Source organism: Leucoraja erinacea, unplaced genomic scaffold (genome assembly GCF_028641065.1).
Source record: "Leucoraja erinacea ecotype New England unplaced genomic scaffold, Leri_hhj_1 Leri_204S, whole genome shotgun sequence".
NCBI lineage: Eukaryota > Metazoa > Chordata > Chondrichthyes > Rajiformes > Rajidae > Leucoraja > Leucoraja erinaceus.
The window spans coordinates 1-12,500 of NW_026576105.1; the positions used below are offsets into that span (position 1 = coordinate 1).

General features: G+C 45.6%; 1 protein-coding gene across 1 annotated transcript; it reads left to right on the forward strand.

Moving 5' to 3' along the window:
* The first annotated feature begins 3,182 nt into the window (after positions 1 to 3,182).
* Positions 3,183 to 6,092, forward strand: LOC129716299 (probable G-protein coupled receptor 139). Its single transcript, XM_055666166.1, has 2 exons — positions 3,183 to 3,360; positions 5,113 to 6,092. The coding sequence occupies exons 1-2, from the start codon at positions 3,183 to 3,185 to the stop codon at positions 6,090 to 6,092; spliced, it is 1,158 nt and encodes a 385-aa protein (XP_055522141.1).
* Positions 6,093 to 12,500: the final 6,408 nt, after the last annotated feature.

The window sequence follows — 12,500 nt, forward strand, 5'->3', positions numbered from 1 at the left end:
GTTCCGGAGGTGTTTGTCAGCTCCCTACTGCTTCCAATACCTGCAACCCTCCGCAACTCCGGCAACCACCGCAACCTCCGGAACGCACGAAACGCTGGGTGGGGCGCAAGTCCTCCAGAAAGTAGTCGTTCAGGTGTCCGAAGTGGGACAGGGGCATTAAGCCACCTTTGGGGTTTCGTTCTTGGCGCACTGTTTCCTGCGATTATTATTCATGTCTGCGCACGCGGCAAGTACTACCATTGCTATTCGCGGAAAGGACGGCTGCGTGTGAAAACGGGAATATAGGAAAGTCGATCAATGGAAGGCTTAGTGTAGCTTACTGTGCATGTCAGTACGGCACTCACTTTCCAATGTACTCTTTTTCCGTGTGCAACTCTCGTCCGTCTTCTCGACGTAGCCTTCCTGGAGGAAACCATGGACCAAATACTTTATCGGCTCATCAGTATTAGACAGAAGGAAGTATCGATCGTGTCCGTGCGTTTTTGCGCCCCCATTATATTAGTCGTGTGAGCTAAATGCGACTCATTGTCAAGCACGAAATAACGACGAATGCTTCTTAACACAACCCTAAGGATGGCGGGCACTGAATCCTCACTCCGGTTCCGATAACAACTGCTCTCACCTCTACCTTTTGACCTCTTAACAATTAGCAAGCGCATCCCCGCGCTTTTTTACACCTGAACAAGGTTTAGTTTTCGCTAGTGGATTTGCCTGTCTCCCGAATCCTTATGTAGTCCACACCCTCATCTTATTTTTGTGCTTAAAGTTATCATATGATTTACATTATACAATGTCTGGCTGAAGACCACCTCACCCGAAACGTCCTCACCCACTCATTCTCTCGCACTCTCTCCAGAGAAGATTCTGGTCACGCTGGCGCAGTGGTAGAGTTTCCGCCTTACATTGGAATGCAGCGCCGGAGACCCGGGTTTCGATTACGACTACGGGTGCTGCCTGTAACGGAGTATGTATGTTCTCCACCCGTGATCTACTTGTGATTTTCTCCGATATCTTCGGTTACCTCCACACTCTAGAGGCGTACAGGTTTGTTGGTTAATTGTCTTGGTGACTGTAAATATTGTCCCCTATTGGGTTGAAGGATAGTGTTAATATGTTTATAGGCAGGGATCGCTGGTCGGCGTCGGACCAATTTGGCCGAAAGGCGAATATTTTTTTTTTCCACTCTGTATCTACAAAACTAAACGAATTAAAGTATGATACTGTCCTGTCCCACTGAGTTTTTCCTGCTTTTATGTGTCTATCTTCGATTTAAACCAGCACCGTGCTTCCCTCTGACATATATGATTTGCATGCATTCATTAAACTCCAACTGTGACATTTAGACCCTGGTGCGGGGCCGTACATCGCCCGTCGCGGCCTAAAATGGCCGGGGGACTTACCATCGTCCCCACCAGGGGCGTCATCATCGGTTTGAAAATGGAGAGCAGGGGCGATAAATGACTTTGCCTTCCATCACAGTGGAGGAGGAGGTTCACTCTGATGGATGTTTTGTATAATTAATTTGCTTGTGTGTCGAGTAGGAATCATTTTTGTTTGTATGGTAGGGCTGCAGAAACAGACATTTTCGTTTGAGCCTCACTGATGTTCAAATTACAATAAATCCTTGTATCTCTTGTATTGTATATCCAGAACGTCTTCAAAACGCTGCTATGATCGCTCCAAGAATTGTCTCGTCCATTAATTCGGATCAGCGTTAAAACAGCGAGAAATCTATTTGTTCGGAAAATTGTGACTAACAACACTGATGATCCATTGCAACCGCCGCCCCAGGGACGCCGCCTGGCATAAATAGATGGCCGAGGGCGAGTGTGCTTGCTTCAGAGTGCAAGCGATCAGCAGCACTGCGTTCACACGGAAAATGCCGCGCCTGGGAACGGCCCGGTCTTTGCAGTTTTATTAGTTCACGCTCTGGCAGCGTTCGGTGTCCCAGGTAACGTGTGGATATTGAGGACGAACAGTCCAAAGCAGCTTAATTATATTTTTCAGCCACTTTACTCTGCTTGACATGGCTATTGTACACCATTGTGCCTCCGCGGTGATTTGAGTATAGGAGCAGGGAGGTTCTACTGCAGTTGTACAGGGTCATGGTCAGACCACACCCGGAGTTTTATGTACAGATTTGGTCACCATAACTGAGGAAGGACATTATTGCCATAGAGGGGAGTGCAGAGTAGGTTCTCCAGACTGATTCGGGGATGTCAGACTGTCTTATGAAGAAGACTGGATAGACTTTGTTTACTACTCTCTAGAATTTAGGAGATTCAGAGGGGATCTTATAGAAACTTACAAAATTCTTAAGGGGTTGGACAGGCTAGATGCAGGAAGATTGTTCCCGATGGTAGGGAAGTCCAGGACAAGGGTCACAGCTTAAGGATAAGGGGGAAATCCTTTAAAACCGAGATGAGAAGAACTTTTTTCACACAGAGAGTGGTGAATCTCTGGAACTCTCTGCCGCAGAGGGTGGTCGAGGCCAGTTCATTGGCTATATTTAAGAGGGAGTTAGATGTGGCCCTTGTGGCTAAGGGGATCAGAGGGTATGGAGAGAATGCAGGTACGGGATACTGAGTTGGATGATCAGCCATGATCATATTGAATGGCGGTGCAGGCTCGAAGGGCCGAATGGCCTACTCTTGCACCTAATTTCTATATTTCTATGTTTTCTATCCCTTAATAACTTGATATGTATCGATACCTAACACAAGACGACGATGCCACAATAATGCTCCAAATAGCATTGTTTGAATATTTACCCTCTTTCACGTTATTTTATTTGCTCCACGTCTACTGAAAACGGTCGATGTTCTCGAGTAGCCATGGACATATTTTAACTGTTAATTAACTATTTACAGATATATTTAGAAGGGCAGCCAGGGTAACCGTCGAGGAAGAACTGAAGGTGCTGTCGTGTTTGAAGGTAGACAAATCACCGGGGCCTGATCAGATACATCCGAGGACATTGCGAGGAACTAGAGAGGAAATTGCGGGGAGCCCTGGTTGAAATTTATAAATCGTTCTTAAATACAGGACAGGTTCCAGAGGATTGGAGGGTGGCAAATGTTATGCTTCTTTTCAAGAACGGCTGCTAGGAAAATGTTGGGAACTATAGGCCGGTGAGCTGAGCATCTGTAGTTGGTAAGTTACTGGAGAGTATTCCGAGCGATATGATATACAGGCAATTGGATGGGCAAGGGCTGATTCGGGAGAGCGAGCATAGATTTGTACGCGGGGGTTCCTGTCTAGCAAATCTGATTGAGCTTTTTGAAGACGTGAGCAAAAAGGAAGGTGAAGGCAGAAGTGTGGTTGTCGTGTACAAGGACTTTAGTAAGGCGTTCGACAAAGGTGCCGCGTCGTAGGCTGCTCTGGAAGGTTAGATCTCATGGGATCCAAGGAGAGATAGCTGAATGGATCGCAAATTGGTTCCGTGGTTGCACCTCTAGAAAGGCTCCCTGAGTTAGTGTCCCGCGTTGCCACTTTTAATATATGCATCCATCATTGCGTTTCGCAATGGCATGTAATAAATAAATATCGAACCATAAATACAAAGATATTAAACTAATACCCGACACTAACATTACTTATCCTTAATTGTATATGCGTGCTTGCCTTTCCGGTTCCCATTCCCCAGGTCTTTCCCGATCGAAGACATTTTGTATTAATTATATTTCATTGTAGATATTCAGCCCCATAATGCTACCGCTGATCTTCTGCAATAATTGGCTACCGTGATAATGCATTTCCGTTCTTATCACCGTGTGGCAGTAAAGGTCGAAGGCAGTGAGACAGAAAAATAACTATTTTCCTAGCTATAGTATGAGAGTGAAGGTTCTTGTCTCGTATACAATTGCATCGCGCATTGAGCTCAATAATCCAGTGCCTTTCGTGTTTCCATATTTCTGTATTTGCTGAGTACTGAGCGATCTGTCATTTCTTCAGCCGAAATGTAGCACTGGGATTTTCCGCTTGGCTTTGGTTAAATGATTCCATGGATACTGTGCATGTTTCATGTTATTTCCCCGTATCCATTCATCGCCCTTCCGCATAACTATGCATAGCAAATGCGGACGAATTTTCAACATTTATTACATGTATTGCAAAGCCTGCTGTCCCTCCACGAGATTGCATGTCACTGCAATTAATCACGCGATCTGCTGCGATCTGCTGCGATCTGCTGCGCTCTTTCAGATCATTCGCTTCACAATAGCATTGATGTGCATTGAGCCGCCTCGTGTCGTGTCCATCAGTCTGAAGAAGGGTTTCGGCCCGAAACGTTGCCTATTTCCTTCGCTCCTAGATGCTGCTGCACCCGCTGAGGTTCCCCAGCATTTGTGTGTTCTTTCGTGTCGTTTAACTGCTACCATGAGTGGTTGTATAAGCTTCTGTAACTTCACTTGATGTCAATTCGCAGACAATTAAAACTCCCGCCATGTTTATTGCCAATATTAGACACAAAATGCTGGAGTAACTCAGCGGGACAGACAGCATATCTGGAATTCCTCTCCAGAGACACTGCCTGGCCCGCAGAATTACTCCAGCATGTTGAGTCTTCCTTCGGTTTAAATCAGCATCTGCGGTTCCTTCCTGCACATTATTGCCAATATTGTTAGTTTTGAAATTCCACGACAATTTTCTTTTATGCCTTATTTCTTTCTCTGTTATTTAAGTGGAATTTTAAAGTTTAGATTGATCTGCAATGATCTGCGAAATGTAACACATGTCCGTTGTTAAACTGATGTGTTTCAATCGCTGTTGGAACAGTGAAAGATATATGCCCCTCTCCCACTTATCAAACCTGAACGAAAACCGCTGGATACTTTGCGGCTCACCCAAGGTGTCCATGCGGTTCCCGGAGGTTGCAGGTGGTTGCCGGAGGTTGCAGGTAGTGGAAGCAGGTAGAGAGACTGACAAAAACCTCCGTTAACCGCACGGAAACCTTGGGTGGGGCGCAAAGTCTCCAGAGGTTTCCGTTCAGGTTTCCTAAGTGGGACAGGGAGCAATATTACGAATGCATCGTCGCCATCCAAACATGTTGATGTAACAGGCAAACGCTATTTTCGTTACTGGATTTTCTATCTCTCCATCTCTCTCACACAGCGAATGCGTTGACCATTGTGATCCTGGCGCAAGGAAGATGCGGCCTCGCCAAGTGTATCACCCGCTACCTCGTGTTCATGGCGGTGGCGGATCTCCTCGTCATTATCACGGCAGTGGTACTGAGTCGGCTACGTGCTATTTATTTCCCTGTCAGTTTTTTGTCCACCATTCCCGCCTGCAAACTTATTATTCTCCTCAGCTGGGCATCCAAGGACACGTCTGCTTGGTTGACCGTCGCCTTCACCTTCGATCGATTCATCGCCATTTGCTGTCACCGACGCAAGCTCAGATATTGCACGGAGAAAAACGCGGCTGCCGTTATTGGAGCTGTCTGTGCGGCGGGTTGTTTAAAGAACGTCCCTTCTTATTTTATATACGTGCCAGTGTACGTGGTCGATAACGTGCCCTGGTTCTGCACGATAAACCAAATGTACTACTCTTCCATTGCATGGAGGGTTTATGACTGGCTGCACCGGATGTTAAACCCATGTGTCCCGTTCCTTCTCATTTTTCTACTCAATGTTCTGACCATCAGATACATCCTAAAGGCGAATGAAGCCCGCAAGAGGCTCCGGGCCCAGAGCAATGGTGACAGACAGAATGACACGGAGATGGAGAACAGGAGGAAGTCTATCATTTTACTCATGGCGATATTGGGTAGTTTTCTCCTGTTGCGATTGACGTATGTCGTGAATTTTCTATTTGTGCAATTGACCAGCAATAACTATGCCAGCGGCTCCAATTCCGCTGATCCAAAGTTTATCCTACAGGAAAGCGGATACATGCTGGAGCTTCTCAGTTCTTGCACCAACTCATGCATTTACGCGGGGACGCAGATTAAGTTCAGAAGACAGTTGAAGGGCGTTGTTCAATTCCCATTCAAACTAATTAAAACATGGTTCAAAACTTACGCATTACCGATAGTTTCTGTCTTATTTTCCACCACTGAAAATTATAAAGTTGATATGATTTTGAAATAGGTGAGTGTTAGTGATGTCTAGTTTCTGTCCTTATCAGCCTCAAGTCAAGTCAAGTCAAGTCAAGTCAAGTCAAGTCAAGTCAAGTCAAGTCAAGTCAAGTGTATTTGTCACATACACATGCAAGATGTGCAAGTTCTCTTTGAGTCGCTGCGCAGGAAAAAAATAGTGAAGACCAACGTTTGACCCTTGAAGACTGAAAAGGGTGAATTTATTTTGGGGAACAAGGAAATGGCAGATGGGTTGAACAGGTACTATGGAACAGTCTTCACTAAGGAGGACACAGACAATCTTCCTGATGTACTAGTGGCCAGATTATCTGGGGTGACGAAAGAACTGAATGAATTTCACATTGGGAAGGACATGGTGTTGGGTAGACTGAACGCGGAGAAATCCCCACGGCCTGATGGTCTGCATCCCAGGGAACCTGTGGACGCATTGGTGATCGTTTCGCAATGTTATATAGATTCAGGATCAGTTCCGGTGGATTGGAGGGTAGCTAATGATATCTAACTGTTTAAGAAAGGAGGGAGAGAGAAAACAAGGAATCATAGACCAGTTAGCCTGACATCGGTAGTGGGGAAGATTGTATAAAACATTATAATTATATTCAGTAATATTATTTATTATATTCAATCATAACATATTCAATAGCGGTACATTTGGATAGCTGTAACAGGGCCGTTCTGAATTAATGATGGGGAAATCATGCTTGACTAATCTTCTAGAATGTTTTGAGGATGTAACTAGGAAAATAGACAAGTGAGAGCCAGTAGATGTAGTGACCTGGACTTTTTGGACCGCAGCTGTTACAGTGTCAATTCATGATTTAGATGAAGGGATTAAAAGTGACATTAGCAAATTTGCAGATGGCACACGGCTGGGTGGCAGTGTGAATTGTGACGAGGTTGCTATGATGATGCAAGGTGACTTGGACAGGTTGGGCGAGTGGGCAGATGCATGGCCGATGCAGTGTAATGTGGACACGTGTGAGATTATCCACTTTGATGGCAAGAACAGGAAGGCAGATTATTACCTGAATGGTGTCAAGTTAGGAAAATGGGTGGTACAACGAGTTCTGGGTGGTCTTGTTCATCAGCCACTGAAAGTAAGCATGCAGGTTCAGCAGGCAATGAAGAAAGCTAATGCATGTTGTTCTTCAGAACAAGAGGAGTTGAGTATAGGAGCAAAGAGGTCATTCGGCAGTTCCACATGCCCTAGTGAGACCACGCCTGGGGTATTGTGTGCAGTTGTGGTCACCATTCTTGCTCTTGGGGGGGGGGGCGCAGCGTAGATTCACGAGGATAATTCCCCGGATGGCGGGACTGTCATACGATGAAATAATGGAGCGACTGGACTTGTATACACTGTAGCTTAGAAGGATGTGAGGGTATCTTATGAAACATATAAGATTATAAAGGGACTGGACACGATGGAGGCAGGAAACATGTTCCCAATGTTGGGGGAGTCCAGAACCAGGGCCCACAGTTTTAGAACTATGGGTTGGCCATTTAGAACGCAGATGAGGACAAACGTTTTCACCCATGGAGTTATGAATCAGTTGGATTCTCTGCCTCAGAAAGTAATGGAGGCCAATTCTCTGGATTCTTTCAAGTGAGAGTTAGATAGAGCTCTTAAAGATAGCGGAGTCAAGGGATATAGGGCGAAGGCAGGATCGGTGTACTGATTGTGGATGATCAGCCATGATCTCATTGAATGGCAGTGCTGGCTCGAAGGGTCGAATGGCCTCCTCCTGCACCCATTGTCTATAGTTTATTGTGTATTGTCTATTGAATACGTGGGTTCTCATATGATTCGCGTTTGACAACGCTGGGCCTCTACTAGCTGGAGTTTAGAAGGTTGACGTGTGGGGTTTTCGAAACTTTCAGAATAATGAAAAGCATAGATATATTGGATGTGGAAAGGAGGTCTCCACAGTTGGGAGAGCCTTGGGACTAGAGGTCATAGGCTCAGAATTAAAGGGCGCTCTTTTGGAAAGGATGTGAGGAGAAATAGTCAGAGTGCAATTAATCTGTGGAAATCATTGCCACAGGGGCCTGTGGAGGCCAAGTCGATGATATTGGCTGAAGTCAGACAATTTATTGATCAGAACGGGTGTCAAGGGTTATGGTCCGAAGGCAATAAACTAGGATTTGGAGGCACAGATCAGCCATGATTGAATGGCGGAGGAGATTCGATGGGCCGAATGGACTATTTCTACTATAACTTGTGAACGTGGGAACTTGTGCACGGTCTGAACAGGTCTGAATGACAAAATAAATTCAATTCAATTCAATTGTGAATAGTGGGTGTCGGCGAATCGTGAGGGATAAGTGGAGACTTCCGAAGGGTGCAGGTGATCAAATCTGGTAAGACATTAAAAGTGGAATTAAGTAAGGGAGTGATGGTGACGCACTGGAATAGAGTGGATAGGGGCCCAGTGGGGTGCCGGTAGGTGTGTTAGAAAGCGGGAATATCGGCCGAAGTGGTATGAGAGGACCTGAACAGATAAGAAAGAAAGAGAAAGGGCCAGAGGGGAAGCGAGTTACATGATATTGGAGAGTTAAATCTTGATGTTGCTGATATAAACTAGCCAGGGGGAATCGTCTGAAGAAGGGTGTCGACTAGAAACGTCACTAATTCCTTCTCTCCAGAGATGCTACTTGTCCCGCCGAGTTACTCCAGCTTTTTGTGTGTATATCTCAGGGGGAATAATAATAATAATAATAATAATAATAATAATAATAATAATAATAATAATAATAATAATAATAATAATAATACATTTTATTTTTGGACGCCTTTCAGACATCTCAAGGACACCTTACAGATATTAACAGGAATAAATAACATGTAATCAGAATAAAATAAATAAAAAAAGACATCACAGAAACACAAATTAAAAACAGAATTCAGTTCAAAAACAAAAAATCAAAAACACGATGTGAAGAGAGAGCAGCGGTAGCTAAAGCGCGCCAGCGTCCACTCTCCCTTCACGGCAGCCATCTTGGACACAGACTAACAGGATTACGTACAGACAAAAAAAGCAAATCATCTTCCCACAGTGCATATCAATGTGGGAAGGCACAATTTCTAGTCCCCAACCCCCAGTTCAACACAAAGTCAGGCCTATTGAGGCCACCGCAATTGCCTCTACGGAGGCCCGATGTTCCTGGCCGTTCTCGCCGGGTGGTCATGCCCCGTCGTTGGGAGAGTCCTCTCAGACGCTGGGTCACCTGGAACGGCCGCTTCCCAACTGGAGACCGCGGCTTCCGAAGCCGACAAGGCCGCGCCGGTTTGGAGTTCCCAGGCTCCCGATGTTGAATGGAATATACGTTGTTCCTTTAGTTCGCGTTTGGTTTCACCCTGACATTGGGGGAAGCCGGAGGCCTTCATGTTGGAATGGGAAGCGGAATTAAAGTTTTGGACTGCTTATGTTAGGGACTGCTTCTTGTGGAAGTAACCAGAATGATGCTGGTGCCCAAAATGTCTGTACACGTCGGAATTCCCGGATCTGCTTCGCCCCCGGTTCAATGATATTGGATTGTTTTAAAGTCAGCTCCGGTGTTCAATAAAACTGCCACAGCTTTGCATCCACGTTGACACTAGCCAGCTATGCAAATCGCAGCAGCCCTCCCACCCTGCATTCATGCACAAACGCTCCACCGGGTGCAATGAGTAGATATGTGGACTGTAGTACGTTCGGCACGCACATTGATTGACAGTTGGATGTCAACGCGGATTGATGTTACAAAAAAAAATATTTGTTCGACATCTGCCATCGATGTTTAATTGATGCTTTTGTTTGTTCATTGATATTTGCGTTAGGATACCCTGGTGAATCTTGCAACAATTTCCACGATTTTGAATCGCCTCCATGGCTACGGTTCCAATGGGAACGGTTGCTGACAGCTTGAACCGAAGTACCCAGGGTTTCCTGTCGGCCTGTGACTGAGCGTTGCGGTGGCACTTGGCATGTGTTCACAAAACCGGCAACAGGCAGGTGTTCCACACCACAGGCAATTGGAGTTTTCGTACTGGTATGACGCTGCTTTCCATCGCTGTGCCTTCGAAAGCGCAGTAATACAGGGCAGAGTCGGTCAATTTCAACCCGGTGATCATTAAACTATTCCACTTGGTCTTGGTGTCCAGCTCCGAAAAGAAACGTGTCCCGAATCCTTCTCCTCTCTCTTCTCCCCCCCAAGACTTCTGCTGCACAATAAACACAGGTACATTCTCCGCTTGTTTTCTGTACCAGTACAACGAATAGGTGCTTTCTGTAGTGGTGTAGCTGCATGAAAGCATCACCCCTTCGCCTTCTCTACTTTTTTTTGATGATTGCGGCTGACTTACCGAATTTCCTGCACTCCGACCTATGACCGGGTTAGGAAAGAATAAAAAGGACCCTTGGTTAAAAGTGACCCTCAAAAAATATTTTGTGCTCGTTAACTTGGAACAAACGCTACTCTGGAGGAATAGGCCTCGGGTCAATTGTAGGGGTCCGTGAGCACTTTACGATGTCTTGGAAATGCGGTCGAAATAATCAAATATGTCTCAGATCATTCCTTCATCTCCCCGCCCCCGTCGGGAATAAGATGCAGTAGTTTGGGAGCGCGCACCAGCAGACTCAGGAACAGCATGGTGATGCAAATGCGAAATGCCAATATTGATTAGTCTGCAAGGTGGAACTTGGCCTCCACTACGTTACCAACTTTAAACACAGCTCCAAGGGAGACGTCACTCGGGTCATCTGTGGAGCCGGGGCAGTTTAGCTCACTAAAATTATCAAGAACCAATAATCAATCGGGGACTCATCGGGGAAATGTTATTTCGTTCTCCCATTCTCCTCCGAGAGCTACTCACCGAGGAAGCATACAATGAGAGTAAACAGAACGACGATCTCCATCTTTCTCGCTCAAGGACCGAGTGGTTGTGTAAACGGGAGATCTATACAGCGGCCCTCGACGGGTCTTGGAGATTGTTCCAAAGGACTGCAGTGAAACGCCTTCAGTGATCTGGTTCACGTGCTTAGGGCGGTGCCCCGGATATCACTGACCACGTGGTGAGTGCATGAGTGACGGAGATTAAGGGGATGGACAGGCTAGATGCAGGAAGATTGTTCCCGATGTTGGGGAAGTCCAGAACAAGGGGTCACAGTTTAAGGATAAGGGGAACTCTTTTAGGACCGAGATGCGAAAAACATTTTTCACATAGAGAGTGGTGAATCTGTGGAATTCACAGAAGGTAGTTGTGGCCAGTTCATTGGCTATATTTAAGAAAGTGTTAGATGTGACCCCTGTGGCTAAAGGGATTAGGGGGTATGGAGAGAAGGCAGGTACAGGATACTGAGTTGGATGATCAGCCATCATATTGAATGGCGGTGCAGGCTGGAAGGGCCGAATGGCCTACTCCTGCATCTATGTTCTATGTTTCTATGTTTCTATGTAAACCTGTAGAACATTGTGGAATAATACGTATGTTTATTGTTTGTACTTGTTTTGATATTTATTAAGGCAAATTAAATGTCTCTCTTCAAGAGCGAGTTAGATTTAGTTCTTAGGGCGGTGGAGGACGGTTCTCTGGATACTTTCAAGAGAGAGTTAGATAGAGCTCTTGAATATAGCGGAGTCAGGGGATATGAGGAAAAGGCAGGAACGAGGTACTGATTTTAGATGATCAGCCATGATCACATTGAATAGCGGTGCTGACTCGAAGGGCCGAATGGCCTACGAATGCATCTATTTTTCTATGTTTCGAAATGGGGAAAGGTATGCGCCGGGCTGACAACTGTTCAACGGAGTGCGCAACTTAGTGTATGGAGTTGGAAGACACCAGTGCAAACTTGCAACGGAAAGTACGTTAACCATGCACAGGTAATGCTTGTAATCCGGAAACATATATGGGGAGAAAAACAGACATAAAAGTGCATTAGAAAATGATAAAATGTGATAAATTGAAAATAACTGAGTTAGTAAAAGCGAAGTTACTGATCACATCTGAAGTTATTGAACAGCATCTGTAACATGGCTGACGATTATTACCGAGACATTGTTGCCACCTTGTGGAATATGTATTAGATTGCCTCGGCAATATTAAATGCAATCGATTTCCGCCTTCATATGGCACCACTTCGCCAAATCGCCAAAACGCAACGTCCACACCACCAAATAATCATCATGGGCTGTAGAGCAATAAACATATTGTCACGGGAGGGACACAAAAATGCTGGATAAACTCAGCATCTATGGAGCGAAGGAAATAGGCAACGTTTCGGACCGAAATCCTTCTTCAGACTGATGGGGTGTGGCGGGGAGAAGAAAGGAAAAAGGAGGAGGAGACCGCTCGAGGGCTGAGGAATGGGCAGAGACAGCAAGGGCTAACAATATTGGGAGAATTCAATGTTCATTTCCG

Excerpts from the sequence above, each read along its gene's own strand:
- LOC129716299 (XM_055666166.1), top strand. The coding sequence starts at position 3,183 with ATGATATACAGGCAATTGGATGGGCAAGGGCTGATTCGGGAGAGCGAG. Across the intron at positions 3,361-5,112 it reads TAGTAAGGCGTTCGACAAAG|CGAATGCGTTGACCATTGTG; the intron begins GTGCCGCGTCGT and ends TCTCTCACACAG.